General features: G+C 35.6%; 1 protein-coding gene across 1 annotated transcript; it reads left to right on the forward strand.

Annotated features, from left to right (window-relative positions):
- The first annotated feature begins 4 nt into the window (after window positions 1-4).
- On the forward strand, window positions 5-18308 carry LOC117336871 (elongation of very long chain fatty acids protein 4-like). Its single transcript, XM_033897604.1, has 9 exons — window positions 5-118; window positions 2407-2488; window positions 4561-4748; window positions 6604-6687; window positions 8022-8078; window positions 11400-11514; window positions 12764-12891; window positions 14140-14384; window positions 16443-18308. Exons 2-9 carry the CDS (start codon window positions 2431-2433, stop codon window positions 16462-16464), a joined length of 897 nt encoding a protein of 298 aa, XP_033753495.1. The 5' UTR covers window positions 5-118; window positions 2407-2430; the 3' UTR covers window positions 16465-18308.
- The last annotated feature ends 1683 nt before the right edge of the window (window positions 18309-19991 follow it).

The following is a 19991-nucleotide window of genomic DNA, read 5'->3' on the forward strand; positions in this document are numbered from 1 at the left end:
TATGATCATATCGTAGCATGTTTTGGGGGGTATTCCAAGTTTGTGTTCCGCACATGTTTACATTCACCAGGGAAACCATTTTCCCATTCACTACCTCAACGCTTTGCTGCACCTGCAGGTAATGTTTACTTAATCATATTGACCATTTCTTAAAACGATTAGAACAATGTCAGTAGACGTGCTTTTATTTTTTGTAAACTTATAGGACCTAGGTAATGATACTGTCAGTTCAGCAAAACCACGTGTTTACAATACAAAATTGTACATTGCACGATAGTAGCAAGTGAATAGTGAAACCGGAATCGAGAAATCGGATACATAACTGTTAGACTACGATATGTTTTCGATATCTTGATTCGGTCGCGTTTGCTTTAGTCATTACGAAATCCTGCAATATGGAATATCATTCTATTATTTACAAAAAATATTGGAATTATAATACAAGAGTTTTGTGTTATATGTAAACAAATTTACATGCGTAATTCAGACACTGTAGTAATTGGTTCTTATACTTGTCATTAAGATCTTCAAAGCACATGTATCTCGCGTGCATCATGTAGGTAGTTGAGGAGAGGATACACGGCATGAAATTTTGTCGATTTACAGCTTTCAAGTATGTCAACAAACGACAAATCATTCAAAAAGCATTTGAATAAATAAAGCCCCTGATTTCAACCCCATTGCATTAACTGCATGTGACAGCTAGAAGTCTACATGTACGGTGTGCATGTGTATAGGCCCATATAATTTATGTCTAAAGATGTACTTTGCACAGGAATCTGATGCTCAATCAAGAATCAAATGCTAATTAAAAGTTGTAGAAAATAATACATTACTTTTGAAAAATGCAGGTAATATATTTTTCCTATTCGTTGACTTGTACTTTATGACAATTAATTCACTGATGAATATGAACTTTTATATTCATTTTGCAACAATGCCGAAATGGTACCTTATGTCAATTTGCATAATTAATCTCTTTTGTTTATCTGGATGCATGTGCCTGATATGGGGTTTACTGTGGGAGAAAATAGAGTACTCTAAAGCTTTAGCATGATCAGGGCTGCTAGACGTCTTATGAATGGCCTCCCTCTGAAAATACCAGCCCTTCAACATTTTGACACAGATGTCTTTAATTCCTTCCCCTTGTTTCCTCTAGTCTGTATACCTGGATATCTGAAAACCGTATGAATTTCCTCTGGCCCCTACAATATCTATTAGACATTTTGACAGACAGGCATGGCTACTGTCTCCCTAGCCTGACTTTCCTCTATGTCCCCTACATCAGACTAAGACATTTTATATCTCAAGTTACTGCCTCCCTACCCCAAGTTTTCTCTAGCCCTTACACCATATAGATAGCATGGGCTACTGTCTCCATAGCATTATAAATCCTCCGGCCGTATTACACCAGCTACAATGTACATGTATTTTGATAAACTGATGTCTCAAGCTGCTGCCTCCCTACCATGTTTTTCCTCTGGCCCCAATACCAGACATTTGACATTTAGATGGAAAGATGTCTCAGATCACTGTCTCCCTAGCCTCGTGTTTTCTCTGGCCTCTACACGAAACTTAAGATATTTTGACGGATATATATATACGTCTCGAGCTACTGTCTCTTTGGTCATGCCCAGTGTACCATGATTTTACATAGCTGTTTACATTGTAAATGTACAGTTAATATCAGTCTCCTACTGGTGAAAAATGTTTCCTCTTCGTTCGTCTTGCACATATGTACATACTGCCTTCGCTAGTGATCGAACCCGAGACCTAGCTCTGGCTTACTAGTCTTATGTTCAACTGATCGAGCTAAAGAGGAAATCTCTCTAGCCGAGCGGTATATTGTGGATAGTATTCACGAGGGTTACATACTTCCCCTCCAGGAAAGAATGCCTCCTTGAGTTTCCAGGGTTAACAATGATGTTTGTGGAGCAAGTCTGAGTATTTTTTCCCAGTCCCTACATGGGCTCCAATGTAACAGAGCGCATGATTAATTCAATATAAATCATTACCTCTGCTAGGGATCGAACCCAGGATCTCTGGCTTGCTATAGTCTGACACTCAAGCGATGAAGCTTAGAGAATTCTCTAGCCGAGCGGTATATTGCAGCTAGTATTCACCAGGGCTACATGCATGTATATACATATGATGTAAAGACAAATTTTGTCAGCACTCTAGCTACTTCATTCCTTGAAGGAATTTTGATCAAACTTCACACAATGATAAATGGCCGTTATATCTCAGACAAGTTCGAGCTTCAGAGTTTTTGGGGTCAAGGTTATATAGGTCACTGCTACTTTTTTTAGCAGGGGCTGGTCGGGGACATGTACTGCTTTAGCAATACCCAGTATATCTGCTTGTTATAATATTCCATTCTCTTTAAGATTTGTCTTCCTTTTTCAGATTCTTGTGTAGCTATCTGTAAAGATGTGGTCAGCAACTCGGATCTACCATGAATATAACTGGGTGATGAAGGAGGCAACGGGTAAGATTTTATTTTTAGCCAAATTCATGATACATGAATGTATCTTGAAATATTTTGTGTTTATTGTCTATCGTCCTGGTCAATAAAGTTTTTGAAGTTGGAATGGACTGAGCTGTCTGGATGCCAGTCACCTAAAGTAGCTCGAATGGTTAGAGCATCAGTCTAGAGTTCAGATAGAGTTCAGATAGAGTTCAGATATGCATAATTGATGGGTTTATCTCCCCGTAAACAGCCACTAGGTGTGATTTTGAGACAGGATTTCCTTGTAGTAGTTGGTGACTACCTCACTAAACAACTTACATGAGGCCCTTGCCATGCTATCCAGAATAATAAGGGTAAAGTGTCTTGCCCAAGGACAAACATGACATGCATAATAATGAGGTCCAACTTAATTGAAAGAAGAGTTAATGAGTTCATCTTATTTTGCATTGTTCATAGAGACACAAAATATGTGTCCCCAGAATTGTCAGTGTTGTTTGGACATAAACACAATTCATTTGTCAAAACACAATGAAAATTGTTAATTACAGCAACTGATGTTGCCGAGATTCCTTGTCATTTGTCATTAATACATGTAGATCTTACCAGCTGTTCATTTATTTGACGTTAATGTGAAATAAACAGATACCTATGATCGAATGCATAAAATGTTAATCCACAGCACCACTGATATATATATTATACATTTATATACATGTATTTTATTGTGTTTTCATCCCTGTCTTTTTTATGATGTTTACTTAAGTAGCAGATTTATTGAAATTTCAAGTCACAACTATGTTTTTCCAACAAGCTGTAAGTCATTTACACCTGAAAAATGTTTTTTTTCTCAGTTTTATGCTTTGATTTATGGAAATTCTTTCCTAAAAACAAAACAAAAAACAGTTTAATATATTGTATCTCTGAAAAGAAGTCACGTATCTGTATACGTACTCATGCTTATGCATTTTATGTCTGTGATTTGTGAGAGAGTTAAGGTTATATGCTACCTTACACATTATAACTGTGGTAGTTTGTGAGAGAGTTAAGGCTATATGCTACCTTACACATTATAACTGGTAATTTGTTCAAGACTTAAGGTTATATATGCTACCTTACACATTATAACCGTGGTAATTTGTGTGAGAGTTAAGGTTATATGCTACCTTACACATTATAACTATGGTAATTTGTGTAAGAGTTAAGGTTATATGCTACCTTACACATTATAACTGTAGTAATTCGTGTAAGAGTTAAGGCTATATGCTACGTTACACATTATAACTGTGGTAATTTGTGTTAGAGTGAAGGTTATATGCTACCTTACACATTATAACTGTGGTAGTTTGTGTAAGAGTTAAGGTTATATGCTACCTTACACATTATAACTGTGGTAGTTTGTGAGAGAGTTAAGGCTATATGCTACCTTACACATTATAACTGGTAATTTGTTCAAGACTTAAGGTTATATGCTACCTTACACATTATAACCGTGGTAATTTGTGTGAGAGTTAAGGTTATATGCTACCTTACACATTATAACTATGGTAATTTGTGTAAGAGTTAAGGTTATATGCTACCTTACACATTATAACTGTGGTAATTTGTGTGAGAGTTAAGGTTATATGCTACCTTACACATTATAACTGTGGTAATTTGTGTAAAAGTTAAGGTTATATGCTACCTTACACATTATAACTGGTAATTTGTGTGAGAGTTAAGGTTATATGCTACCTTACACATTATAACTGGTAATTTGTGTGAGAGTTAAGGTTATATGCTACCTTACACATTATAACTGTGGTAATTTGTTTGAGACTTAAGGTTATATGCTACCTCACATATGATACTTGTGACACAAATCTCCAACATAGTACATAGTATATTCATACTTTATGTATACATTATGCATATGATATATACCAGTATACATATATTTCATAGTATACAATCAGTGTTACTTGTAAAGTATACATGCTGGTCAAAATGAGAGCCATGGCTGCCAAGGCTAAAAGATCTAGAGATACCCTGTTGTACAATCTACTTATATTGATTATATGAAGTGTTGCAGGGAAATACTATATTTGTTGCAGATCCTCGAACATCAAAATGGCTGTTGATGTCGTCACCACTACCTACAGTATCCCTGGTGATTCTATACCTAATCGTGGTCAAACAGGGTCAACGATGGATGCGGGACAGAAAGGCGCTAGAAATTAAAAACGGCCTCATGGTGTATAATCTCTGTCTCGTTCTCCTTAATGCCTACATATTCTACGAGGTAAATCTCTTCAGTTTCGTATATCTATACAATGTTTCGTATGTTTGGTGATAGAATACAGAGGAGTAATTAAAGTGTTCAATTCAGGGTTTTTCTCCGGGTACTCCGGCTTTCCTCCACCTCCAAACCTTGGCACGTCCTTAAATGACCCTGGCTGTTAATAGGAAGTTAAACAAAAACAAACCAAACCAAACCAGGGTTTGTAATATCCCTGCAATAACACTATTCCTAAAACTGCCTGAGTCTACCACTAATCCTATCCCAGTGAAAAAAAATGCTTATAAATGCTTTTAAGGTTATTTCATTTTGTAATGAGCCTTTGACCTCTATAATTTCAGTCAAAGCATGTTGGTTTAAATCAAACACAATAATGTCATGTACTTTTGCATTTATGGTCATAATATTCATCGGTATGATTCGCCTCAATCAAAATAGAATTTGGCCTAATCAGCAAAAAATTGGACAGGGGCTGAATTAAATGAAAACATTTTGAAGTTATTAAGTTTATTGAGTTACTTTTAGAACAAACATCAATATACTGTAGTGATATTGTTTTGTTTTAATGGAAAAGCTGAATTATGAATATTGGTATCTTCAACAATTTATTTGCAAAATTAAGGATAGCTGTCAATACTCTAATGATTAATTAGATCAATGTTATAAGTACACTTTGATATTTTCCTGTAGATTTATAAAATCTTTGGAATATGGAATCAACATCTTTGATCAGTAGGTAGAATGGTAACATCAAATTAAAATCATTGTTCTTGTGTGTGGCTGCATATCAATAATATCATAAAATCTGCTTGTCAGTTGTATAAGAAGTTCTCTGAAGATGGACTGGCATTACATGTGTTGTGTTGCATGAACAATGTATACATGTACCTGGTATATGTTTAATCTTCCACTTGTGAAACAATCTGATTAAAATATAGATGCTCATTCTCGCTCTGTTACATTAACATCTAACGACATCGCATAAGGGGTCACATCAGGATGACCTTTTGGATTAACCCATCAAATTACTACTTACAGACTTTTGTATGTGTGTGAAAAAGCATGACTAGAGTGCATAGCTTGCATAATCTGTCAATCTGTTTCAAGTCATTTCGTCCAATGAAGCATATAGCTACAGTGTATATATACATGCTGTACCGAAATGGTTAGCTTCAGATGCATGATATGACAAATGGTCGTGATCGATGACATTGAAAAATTGACATTTCGTCCTGGCAGTGAAATATTGACATAACAAAGGTCATCCTGACGTGACCCCTTATGCAAGTTATTTAAAATTTCCATTAAGAATTTAAAGAAGGTTTCTAATTATAACTAACATTTCCCATTTAACTCATGCTTTCCTATGGGAAAATTTAAGTTAACGTGATACGGTAATCGAAACTGAACTAATATTTTCTTTGTCTTTTTTTTGAGGGGGTGGGGAAGTTGATTATTGTTTTAATTTCATTGAAAATAATTAATTTTGATAGAGGAAAGCAATGCAACTAAAATCTGATTAATGGTCTGAGTGATTGCCAGTAATCATCTAAATCTTAACATATAAAATAGAAATAAAAACCTTCTGATTTCCTGAACATTACAATTTTCCATAGTTAAATGAATTTCGTTCTCTGAAAAGCAATTAGGTTATAAAAATTAATTGGTTAAGATAAAAACTTTTTCTATACCTAACAAGGAACTTATGTGTAATGGAAAGCAATAGAAGTCTGTCTGAAAGTGGGGAAGTAAAGATCTATACACCTGTATAATCATCACCTTATGAAAGTACTTATTTTTAAAATAGCATGATTCTTTTTTCTAATATTTTGAACTGTGTTTTGATTTTGTTTGACAGTTTTTGATGACTTCATGGTTGAACCCTGGCTTTGATAAGTGGTGTCAGAAAATGGACTATTCCAACGATGAACTACCCCTCCGGGTAAGTCACAAAGAATTACCATAAAAATTGACTATTCTGCCAATGATTTACCCGTCAAGGTAATAAGTCAATTGGAATTACCTTAAAAATGGACTATTCTACCAATGAACTACCCATCAGGTAAAAATTGACTATTGTAGCTGTGAACTACATGTCAGGGTAAGTCACTTGGAATTACCATAAAAATGGACTATTCAACCATTAAATACTCCTTTATTAGGGTGGAATTACTGTAAAAATGGACTATTCCACCATTAAATACCCCTTGATTAGGGTGGAATTATCATAAAAATGGACTATTCCACCACAAGTGAAATACACCTTTATTAGGGTGGAATTACAGTAAAAATGGACTATTCCACCAGTGAAATACCCCTTTATTTGGGTGGAATTATCATAAAAATGGACTATTCCACAAGTGAAATACACCTTTATCAGGGTGGAATTACCGTAAAAATGGACTATTCCACCATTAAATACCCCTTTATTAGGGTGGAATTATCATAAAAATGGACTATTCCACCACAAGTGAAATACACCTTTATTAGGGTGGAATTACTGTAAAAATGGACTATTCCACCAGTGAAATACCCCTTTGTTTGAGTGGAATTATCTTAAAAATGGACTATTCCACAAGTGAAATAACCTTTATCAGGGTGGAATTACCGTAAAAATGGACTATTCCACCATTAAATACCCCTTTATTAGGATGGAATTATCATAAAAATGGACTTTTCCACCACAAGTGAAATACACCTTTATTAGGGTGGAATTACCGTAAAAATGGACTATTCCACCAGTGAGATACCCCTTTATTAGGGTGGAATTAATGTAAAAATGGACTATTCCTCTGATGATCTACCTGTCAGGGTAAGTCACTTGGAATTACCGTAAGACACAATAGATTATTTCAGTACAGGTAAATAAAGAAAAGGATCATAAAACTATTATCAGTTTTTGTTGATAGCTCTGGGAAACTGTTCTGATAATAAAAAAAATTTATATGAAAAAAATTAGATTACATGTATATAAGTTCTGTAGATAGTTTGTAAAAGCGCGCTTAAAATGAACCGCTTATATCATCTTTTTAGCTTTAATCAACTACAGGTGTAAATGTACATATTTTAGTGGTAGTCTTATTTTAGCTTTTCTTGTGCTGAAGCTTTCAACTAAATCACTATACAGGTATAGCATATTGCAGTTTGTAGCAAAAGCTGTGTGTCTGTCCCTTCATCTTTGTGCTAATGATCTGATTAAAATAAATCTGGTTTGTGCTAAAGTTTATATTCACCAATATATGTATTAAAACAGTATTTGGTCTCTTATCTTTGTAGCTGGCCAATGCATGTTGGTGGTTCTATTTCTCAAAGATTATCGAATTTATGGATACGGTAAGTGCATAAATTGATTTGTAGGCCATTGTTGTAATAAATTGTATTCCTAATATTCAGCAAGTACACAAATTGATTTTGAGGTCAAGTTATTCCTACTTAGAAATATGATTAAAACAAAAAACTCAAAAACTTTTGCAAGAGTATTTATCGAGTAAGTTAAATTAGAATGATTTTAATTTGACCCCTGTGACCTTAAAATGTAGGTCAAGGTAAGTTACCTATAATTTAATGCTTGCTCTCTGACCTGAATATAGATATTCTTGGCCTTTTTGCTTATCATTGAACAAAATCATTTGAAAATTTTGAATAATTCATCTCCTTGTGGCTGTGAAAGTGGGTCAGTGTTATCTATTTGAATGTCACACTAAACAGGTTAGTTGAAGACATTTCATTTCATTAAGAAGAAATCACTCTTAGCATTTAAGCTTATAATTATAATTCAATGAAATTATCTTACAGAAAGATTTTATTTAATTTGACCTCTGTGGCCATGAGTGTGGGTCAAGGTTGTTTACTTGAATGAGGTTTATAACCTTTCATTTCCTCAATCTTGCGGTCAAATTATCATGACTCGATCATGGCACTATGACCCATAAAAGTATAAGTAATTTAAAGAAAAATATTGACAATAGACAAAGGAAGTCCAAAACTGCATGCAGTAGTTGAGCTAAATCTTACCAGGTATTTAGTCATATATATGCAAGCACTAGCAATGCCAGCCATTTTTACCCCACATTTGTACATGGGAATACATGATGATAATACAGGACCATTAGGGCTTTTGTTGATTGAAAATGCTTGAAATGATAAAGTTATTTTGTCAACAAGTACAATTGTCATTGATACAATTGATTCACTTAAGAGTGCTTGCATAGATATATAACAATTTAATCAATTACTGGGAGGAAGTTGAATGTAGAAAAATGAAGTGAAGCAACAATATTTCTTAATGTGCATGTACATTGTATAAACGGGAAATGATACTTGACAGGATCCAGCAAAGGAAATGATCAGGATACACATAAGTTCAATGACACACATCTCATAAAATATTGATGATACTGGAATGACTCAGTTGTGTGACAGGACACCAGTGGTCGGATCATATCGTAACCATGGTGATCAGATACCTCAGTGTTACCATGGTAAACCTTCCCTTGAGTAACTTCATCTGTTTTATTGTATGAATAAATGCTGCAATTTCCTCAAGTTACAACAGGCGGGGATGAGGGGGAGGGGGGGGGGGGGGGGGGGGAATGTCAAAAAAAGAACACTAAAATTACAATCAATTATCAAAGAATTATATTTTTGTTATTGAGGTAAAAAAAAAAAAAAATATTATGTCATTTATTAAGAAAGAAAAATAAAGGAATACACTATGTAGTCCAATATTATGTAAAAAATTCTACATTTTACAATTTAAAACTGTTCCTCAAATTTGGACTTTTTGAATAAAAATATTTTTTAGAAAGGAAATTCTACTTGTCAGCGTTCATACCCATCTGCTGCTGATTGTACACTTTTCTAATGTCAAAGGCAAATGAAAGGTAGATACCTTGCAAGGGGAAATAACTCTTAAAATCTTATATACTTTTTAATCCATTCCTACGGATTTCCTTGCACATTCTTCAATTAGTACTCTATCTTCTACCGGTATTTATAAGAGATTACTCCAAATACAGACCTGTCCATGTTCATTTCAAATGACAGATTATCACTTTATCTGAAAACTTTTGAACATGAACTGGGGACAACCAGATTTTGAGCCCAATATCAACAGATATAGTGGGCTATTCAAATCGCCCTACGTCCATCATCCCTCTATAAGCATCCCTCTATAATTCTTGAGAATAACGGAAGGGATATTTTTTAAACTTCACATGTACTATATATAGGTTTCCCTTTGTCCCTAGGTTACCCATTCCATTTTTGTGTCTGATCAGAATGGCCAACACGTGCTCATCTTGGATTTTGACAGTTGAAGTTTGCCATCGCCATTTCTTGAAAAGAACTGGAGGGACATTTTTCAAACTTCACATGTAGGCTCTGTTTGCACCATAGTTATGCCTGTTTAATCTAGAGTCTTATTACAAAAACAAAACGGCTGAAAGACGGCCATCTTGGATTTTGACAGTTAAAGATTGTTATTGCTATTTCTTAAAAAGTACAGGAGAGATATTTCTGAAACTTCATATGTAGGTTTCCCTTGGTCCCCAGTTGTGCCCATTGAATTTTGGGTCAGATCAGAAAACAAAATCGCTGACAGGCAGCCATTTTAAATTTCAACTGTTGAGGATTGGTATTGCTATTTCTTAAAAGTACTGGAGGGATATTTCTCAAACTTTACAAGTCCGGTCCGATTGGTCCCCAGCTGCACCTATTAAATTTTTGGTTTGACTAGAGGGAGAAAAGGCCGCAGACCTGCGCCTATTACACTTTTGGTGTGACTAGAGATAAAAAAGGCGGGCAGACAGCCATCCTGGGTTTTGACAGTTAAGATTTGCTACTGATGTATTTCACAAAGTTCTTAGGTTACATTTGGCTCCCCATGTTATCAAATGATTAAGAGGAAGACCAGATAGAAGAGAAAAATAGAGAAAGGATCATTCTCACATACTTCACAGGATTATCAGGCGGTTGCTAGGGAAAAGATAAATCGATCTTACACAGGGGAGTAAAGACAGCCGGCACGCACTATATGACGCTGCTCACAATAACGTAATACATCATTTTACAATGAGTAACCAAGTCGTAAATGAGAGTGTCATGAATTTTGATGCACATTCCAAGGATCATTGAAGATGGCTTGGTGAAAAACTTATGTTTGGTTGCAAGTATGTGAGAAAAATAATCAATCATGGGTCTGTTCCGCGAACAAGGATATCTCAACCCTCGTGTAAGAGTTTGGCTGGCCAGCACTCAGCAAGCCTCGTGCTGACTGGCCAAACTTTTACAGTCGGTTGAGATATCCCTGTCCACGGAACAGACCTATGATAGATTCTATTAGTCTTCCATAGGACTGATAAAGATCATTCAATGGTGGTCGCCAAGACCTTTCTTGGATCTCTTGTTTGTTTTTCAATCGCAAAATTGACAATGATGAACATATACACTGTTAGGGACAGCATCTTATCTGAAAATATAGGCATTTGCCTGCATCCATGCATCTTCGCTAACCAAGGGTTACACTACGCTAATTAAGCTTCATTGATGAAATGGAGCGAAGTGTTTTGTAACCCTTGGTTAGCGAAGATGGCATCCATGAGAACTATACTCTTATGATATTGTATTTATATAATTTTTTTTTCTCCTTGACAGATTTTCTTTGTTCTGCGTAAAAAGAACCGACAGATATCCTTCCTGCATGTGTACCATCATTCTACGATGCCTTTACTCTGGTGGATTGGAGTCAAATTCGTACCCGGAGGGGAATGTAAGTTTGTTGTAATGGAAAAGGCAATACATGTATTGGGGATAAGTTTGTATTAGGGCAATTTTCTTTTTCTTTTTTTTTTCTTTAAGAAGGAACTTGTCTTCTGGTAAAAATGATTTTGATAGCTAATATGTTTTAGTCTTTTTAAAAATGCAACATTTGCTTACAGGATATTTACCTCTTGTCAAAAAAATACAAAATGGTACCCACAAACTGGTGGAAAAATGATAAGAGCCTTCTAAGAATTATCACTTAACGGTATAAGGTTTTTGGTTTGGTTTATTTTGTTTAATGCCCTATTCACAGCTAGGGTGATTACAATATATATATTATTATTATAAGGCCAAAAGGTACATATCTAATATAGAAGGGAAGTTTGATAGAATTCCTTTGGGATGCAAATGATTTTTCACTTTACAGCAATTGTGGAACAAGTTTTCTACAACAATATGTTGTGTTATTCCACTCTCAAGCCATTGTATAAATCATTAAATGTGCCGACTGTTGGATATATATATATGTTATATTCCACAAGTGGAATATGACCTTTTGGTCTTTTGATTGGTCAAGAATTTGAACTTTGAGGCAAGCTGCAATTGTTATTGATGTCGTCAATAATCAAATGTCATCACATCACCAGGTCCCGGCCGTCACCTGTCCACCTTATTTGCGTATGCGAAATGAGGCTTGGCCACGTTTCCCTTTTATTCAAGCCAATATTATTGTGGTAGAAACATATGTCACACGACTCATGATATTTGGATATGGAATTTATTTCACACCCATAAGTTTTTTTTTTTAAGTTACAAAAGACACTTGCTAAACTCACTCGAGTGAAATAAATTCCTATCCAACAACTCTCGTAGTGTAACCTCTCTATATCAACTTATATCAATCACTCTTACTGGTCCAGATGGAAATGTACAAGGGATCTTACTGTGGGAGAAAACCACCATGGTCAGGAAGGCAGTCCCTGTATACCGTTAAGTTTTCATATCCAGCTTGATTTTTGAGCCCTCATGATCACCTTGCTGAAATGCAGCAACCAACCACCCATTAGCCATTAGTTATAGAACCTGTATCCATAGTGACGACCCAAATATCTCATTACTCCTAAAGGCTAGAAAAAAGATAGGTGTTATTTTAGAGGAAAGGATAGTATGTGATTATTTTTAAATGTTAGATTTTGAATATTAGTATTAATTTTACATGTATTATTTACATTGTTAATGAACTTTTTATCACACAGCTTACCTGTCGGGGAGCATCAACAGCTTCATACATATCCTAATGTACTCCTATTACTTCCTGGCTGCCATGGGACCACAAATGCAGAAGTTTCTGTGGTGGAAGCGTTATATGACCGCTCTACAACTGGTAAGTCTCATTCATACAGGAGGTACGGAAAATACTGGAACTTCAGTCAGTTTGTCTAGTCCTCACTTTTTCTTTATAATGTCTATGATGATTTGTGCATAGGATTGTTACATAATACAGGGGCCAAACACTCATGTAAAATGTCAAGGTCACCACCAAAGGTCAATTTGTTATGAACTTCAAGCCTTACCTTTGCAGCATATGAGGATGATTCCATTAAAGCAATGTTAGATATTGCATTTTGATTTTAGTTCCCCCCTATGTTTTGATAAATAACGATGGTATGATAGATATACGTATGTGCATGTTTGTGCATCAATCCTAATCATTTTGTAATGTTCCAGGGATTGAAATGGTTATATAAAGTTTGATAATAGTCTATCCTTTTCCATTTCTTCTTCTTTGTCATTTCTCTCCTGTGACCATTTCTAAAACCATTCTCTTATTCCAACTCTTGACCCCCCTGGTTCCCTGGCCCGTTTCTTCTCTTGCTCCACCTCCCTGGTTCCCTGGCCCGTTTCTTCTCTTGCTCCACCCCCCTGGTTCCCTGGCCCGTTTCTTCTCTTGCTCCACCCCCCTGGTTCCCTGGCCCGTTTCTTCTCTTGCTCCACCCTCCCTGGTTCCCTGGCCCGTTTCTTCTCTTGCTCCACCCCCCTGGTTCCCTGGCCCGTTTCTTCTCTTGCTCCACCCCCCTGGTTCCCTGGCCCGTTTCTTCTCTTGCTCCACCTCCCTGGTTCCCTGGCCCGTTTCTTCTCTTGCTCCACCCCCCTGGTTCCCTGGCCCGTTTCTTCTCTTGCTCCACCTCCCTGGTTCCCTGGCCCGTTTCTTCTCTTGCTCCACCTCCCTGGTTCCCTGGCCCGTTTCTTCTCTTGCTCCACCTCCCTGGTTCCCTGGCCCATTTCTTCTCTTGCTCCACCCCCCTGGTTCCCTGGCCCGTTTCTTCTCTTGCTCCACCCCCCTGGTTCCCTGGCCCGTTTCTTCTCTTGCTCCACCCCCCTGGTTCCCTGGCCTACTTCTTCTCCTGCTCTGTCCCCCTGGTTCCCCTGGCCCATTTTCCTCTCTTGCTCCATCCCCCTGGTTTCCTGGCCCATTTCCCCTCTTGCTCTGTCTCCTGTTTTACTAGCCCATTTCCCCTATTGCTACCCCCTCCCCTGGTTTTCTGGCCCATTTCTACTCTTGCTCTTGTTTTTAAAATGTGTCAAATATTTTTTAAGTGATCATAACTAACACAAAAACTTGTCTACACAGTTACAATTCTGGTGGATCTTCGGTCACACTGTGTACTCCATCTACTTGAGCTGTGGATACCCCAATGGCTACAACTGGGCTTTAGTGTGCTACGTGATGTCACACATCCTTCTCTTCACCAACTTCTACTACCAGACCTACACCAAGAAGGCACAATCCCGCAAGGCCAAAGCTCGCAAGGATGGGGCCCCCAACAGGGTCTCCAAAGGAACACAAAACGGAGTGTCTAATGGAAATATGAATGGGTAAGGAAATTTTATGTACACATAATTGTCATATTTTTTCTCCAACAAGGTCATGAAATGGAAACCCAATAGGGTATGTTATAACCCCGTCTCTAGTGTAAAAATTGCTGTTATGCCCCCACCATGAAATGGTGGGGGGGGGGGGGGATATAGTGTTACCCATGTCCGTTCCCTCACGTCACGTCCCAATGCAATGTAACTAACTAATTTCAGAACTGCTGATGCAATACTCACCAAACTGTGTTTCGGGGTGTCAAGTGGAAGTTGGGGCATTTATGTCTTACAGACATTTTTAGCCCACCATCATCAGATGGTGGGCTATTCAAATCGCCCTGCGTCCGTGGTCCGTCCGTCCGTCCGTCCGTCCGTCCGTCCCTCCGTCCGTCCGTCCGTAAACAATTCTTGTTATCGCTATTTCTCAGAAAGTACTGGAGGGATCTTTCTCAAATTTCATGTGTAGGTTCCCCTTGGTGCCTAGTTATGCATATTGCGTTTTGAGACCAATCGAAAAACAACATGGCCAACAGGCAGCCATCTTGGATTTTGACAATTGAAGTTTGTTATCGCTATTTCTGAGAAAGTACTGAAGGGATCTTTCTCAAATTTCATATGAAGGTTCCCCTTGAAGCCTAGTTATGCATATTGCATTTTGGGACCAATTGGATAACAACATGGCCGACAGGTAGCCATCTTGGATTTTGACAATTGAAGTTTGTTATCGCTATTTCTGAGAAAGTACTTAAGGGATCTTTCTCAAATTTCATATGTAGGTTCCCCTTGGTGCCTAGTTATGCATATTGCAATTTGAGACCAATCGGAAAACAATATGGCCGACAGGCAGCCATCTTGGATTTTGACAATTGAAGATTGTTATCGCTATTTCTGAGAAAGTACTGAAGGGATCTTTCTCAAATTTCATTTGTAGGTTTCCCTTGGTGCCTAGTTATGCATATTGCGTTTTGAGACCAATCTGAAAACAACATGGCCGACAGGCAGCCATCTTGGATTTTGACAATTGAAGATTGTTATCGCTATTTCTGAGAAAGCACAGAAGGGATCTTTCTCAAATTTCATATGTAGGTTCCCCTTGGTGCCTCCTTATGTTTATTGCATTTTGAGATCAATTGGAAAACAACATGGCCGACAGGCAGCCATCTTGGATTTTGACAATTGAAGTTTGTTATCGCTATTTCTGAGAATGTACCGAATGGATCTTTCTGAAATTTCATATGTAGGTTCCCCTTGGTGCCTAGTTATGCATATTGCGTTTTGAGACCAATCAGATAACAACATGGCCGACAGGCAGCCATCTTGGATTTTGACAATTGAAGTTTGTTATCACTATTTCTGAGAAAGTACTGAATGGATCTTTCTCAAATTTCATATGGAGGTTCCCCTTGGTGGCTCGTTATGCTTATTGCATTTTGAGATCAATTGGAAAACAATATGGCCGACAGACCGCCATCTTGGATTTTGACAATTGAAGTTTGTTATCGCTATTTCTGAGAAAGTACTGAATGGATCTTTCTCAAATTTCATAAGTAGGTTCCCCTTGGTCCCTTGTATTGCATTTTTGGACCAGTCTGTCCTGAAAACAACCTGGCAAACAAACAGCCATTATCGTTAAATCTCAAATTTCTTATATAGCTAGGATTCCCTTGTTTGAAAAGTACTGGAGGGATGTCTGAATTTGCACAGATTAGTAAAATGAAGGGAAAAGTAGAGAAAATATCAATCTGACATGGAACCTATGAAGATCATTCAATGGTGGGCGCCAAGATCCCTCTGGGATCTCTTGTTGATTTTTTTTTCAACTTTGGGGAGGGCTTATTAGTTCACCACTTTTAGTTTACTATCATAATGAAGTTGAACAGATAATTGGTTGAAACAACTCCAAACATTTTGCTTAACCCTTTCGACCCTATGAAACTTAAGTGGACTCTGCCATTCATTCATCATTTGAAGTTCAATATGGTCAGTAGGGGTGAAAGGGTTAAATCAGAGAGATTTTAGAAAGAATATAGAGATTTAATTATTTTTTTTTATTTTGTTTTGCAGTGAATTGAATGGGAAGAACTGAGGACCTTGTATACTGTCATTTGTTGATGCACTGCAGGTTCAGTTACTTTGCGAAGTATATGTCTGTGCTTAGAAATTGTCCCGAATGAGGAGTAACAGACATTTGTGTGAGAAATACTGAGAAGAATATGTTATGTATGAGATGGAATTGTCCAATATGAGAAGTTATCGTTATGTATGAGATGGACTTGTCCAATATGAGAAGTAATCGTTATGTATGAGATGGACTTGTCCAATATGAGAAGTAATCGTTATGTATGAGATGGACTTTAGTTGAATATGAGAAGTTATTGTCAGTTTGAGTTGGACTTGTCCAATATGTGAAGTATTTGTTATGCATGAGATGGACTTGAGAAGCAATTGTTCTGTGTAAGAAGAACTTTTCCGGGATGAGAAGTAATGTATGAAAAATACATTTCCATGTGACTGGATCACCAGATCTGCTTCAGCTTGATGAATGTGAAAAATTATACCAATTTAAAAGTAGCTAACTTTTACTGTGGGGACATATCAGATTTCAATTTGGTGGGAACTTTGATATCAGATGATTTTTTTTTAATTCTGATAAAGTCTGAAAATATTTATCGCTAATAAAGATATTTGGAATCGGCCAATCAGACAATCAGAATACTGTTGCATTCATCACAATACATGTATACAGTATATATATTTTGTATTTAATTTCCTTAGTCATTTACACATCAAACAGTTCACTTTTCATAAAAAAAATTGGAAATATTCTGGTAAACCATGATGTGCCTAACCTTTGTACAAATCACAGGGGTGCATGGGTACCAATTTCCAACCCCACAGTCCATGGATATGCATTAAAGTGTTGAATTCTCTCTGAAATTCCAAATTACTTAGAAACAAATATTTTCTAAACTTTTTTATCAGCTACTGAAAGCATGTGCCTTGGAAATACAAATGTAATATTTTCTCTCTACTTATACAATTATGTTTATAACGCATAGAATGCATGTTTTGTTTTGCCGTGAGTTTATTTGTGACCATTTTGGTTAATTTCCAGTAATGGAGATATATTTCAGAATATTTATTAAACTTTTATATTTCGTATCAGTTGAAGACACATTCCTGATGATTTTAGTCCCCTACCGGTAAAACTTAATTAACTTTAGGTTTCCTTTTCATCCGTCTTGTACATAATTCAAAAATTTGTCAGCTCTCTAGTGACTTCAATCCTTGAGGGATTTTGGTAAATATCTTCACACAATGATAAAGGACCATAATATCGTGGACAAGTTTGAGTTTAAGGGTTTTCGGATCAAGGTCAAGGTCACTGTTACTATATTTAGCAGGGGCCGGTAGGGGACATGTTTTCGCAATACCCAGTATACGTGTTGTATTTATCGTTATCAATATATTCAGTGGGTGCAAGTCATACAATGGCCATAGGATTTTAGGGTTTGTTTGGGTGATCCTAATTCTTTATTTAGAAACAAGGATTTTCCTGAACATACTACAGCTAATGATAGTTAAGGACAATATGTTACTTTTTTGATACTGAAAAAATAGCGAGAACTTCATCAACTTTCATCAATAACGTTATCCTAAATGTCATCATGAACCTATCTTAGTATTTAAACATAGTGCTGAATGTGAAAATAAATACAACATTATTTAACACATATCAAGCTAATACATCGATCAAATTTCATCTGATTCATATTCTATGCCTTATATTAGATACTCTTGTTTCTAGTCTAAAATTACTATCACGTATAACTAGTTGAAAAAAGTGCAATTTGTATGATATTTAAGACATTTCTTCACAAAACAAATATATATTTGTACCTATCTACATTTGTCTGTTTCAAATGTTAATAAAAAAAAAAGGAAAAGTTAAGAAACATAAATAGGAAAATACTTATATTTAGTATAATTATTTATTTATTACCCTATATCTACATGTAAACCAATATGCATTTATGGTTATACAGTTAATCTACTAATAACCTTTAGTAAATTTTATGAGATTCCCATTACCGATTTGAATCTGTTTTGATACCAGAATTTATCATATATAAAGTATGTAACTATGACTATTATGTTCCTTTAAGACAGATACATATGACAGAATTTAAGAGAATAACTTTTATACTTTTCTTAAGAAACTTTCAGCATTGAGTTTCGTATTTCTAAGATGTACAACACGTATGATCATGAAAATATGTGAACAATGCACTTTTCACAGATACTTGCTTGAAGAATGTACTTTTCGCAGATGTTTGTTTAAGACTTTTCACAGATATTTGTTTAAGACTTTTCACAGATATTTTTTTAATGCTTTTCAGATATTATGAAACAGACCAAATTTATCTATATTTATCTTATACAATGTATCCATATCATGCCGTTATATTAAATTCAAGCTGTCCTTGAAAATAATGAAAAGCCAAAACCTTATCCAGTATTCCACTTCCTTGACTTTACATTTTAGTCCCTACCTGTGACATTTATTCTCGTATCATATTTTTTTTTTTTTCAAATATCTTTTATTATGAAGATGATCTTTTACTTCTTTCTGTGATATTCTCATATCAATTACATGTACTGTTATTATTTAAACTTGCCTTTTTTCAATCAAATGTTTTTTTTATCATGACGATGATATTTATTTCTTCCTTACTTTTTACCTATCACTATATTTTATACTATGACATTTCCTTATAATTTCCATCCAGACTTTGTGATAAATGTATATATATATCGATATTTGTTTACAGATTTTACAATATTTTATTCTTCTGTTTTTTATTTCATATTGAATAGCTGGTTTTGTATGTTAGCCTTAAACAGTACCATAAATAAAATTGTTAAAATGTGAAAATTAAGCACAGCTTAAAATTATTTACCAGGCGCAATCAATGCTGATCGATGATGTGATTATTCATAATAAAATAGTTATTTTCCTTTTATTTATATTTCAATATGCATAATTATGAAGAATAGCTCAAAGCAGCGGAGTGGGGATGTTGTGCTAAGTGGCAAATGCTACATAAAATCATGATCAGGGGATCTTAAGGCTTTTGTTTTTCATGACGACCAAATTTTGATTTTGACAGAATTTTGATTTTGTACTTTAAACATTGACAGATTTCAACATTCTTAACCGTGCATAATGTCTATATACAATCTATGATAATTCATTGTTTTATGTGAATTTATATGTCATATGATATTGAAGACTTTTTCTTATGATCAAGTTACATCAATAACTCGTGTTAGTATGTGTTTGATGGAATGTGCGTGTTATCTGTGATTTTCATAGTTTCTATAAGTCATGATGTTGTTTATTGACATCAAGCTGTGTTTGTTTACATCGACATATAAATATTTATATAAGCTGTACATGTACAGATAGTTATCCAGTAAAATCAGTTTTCTAATGTTTGGCAATTTTTATATTTGATAAGCAGATATAACAGAGTAGTATATATATTTGATATTGTGAATGGAATATATTTTGTTGTGGGCCAAATACAATGTATATTATACAAGATTTTA

The sequence above is a fragment of the Pecten maximus genome, chromosome 10 (genome assembly GCF_902652985.1).
Source record: "Pecten maximus chromosome 10, xPecMax1.1, whole genome shotgun sequence".
In the NCBI taxonomy this organism is placed as follows: Eukaryota; Metazoa; Mollusca; class Bivalvia; order Pectinida; family Pectinidae; genus Pecten; species Pecten maximus.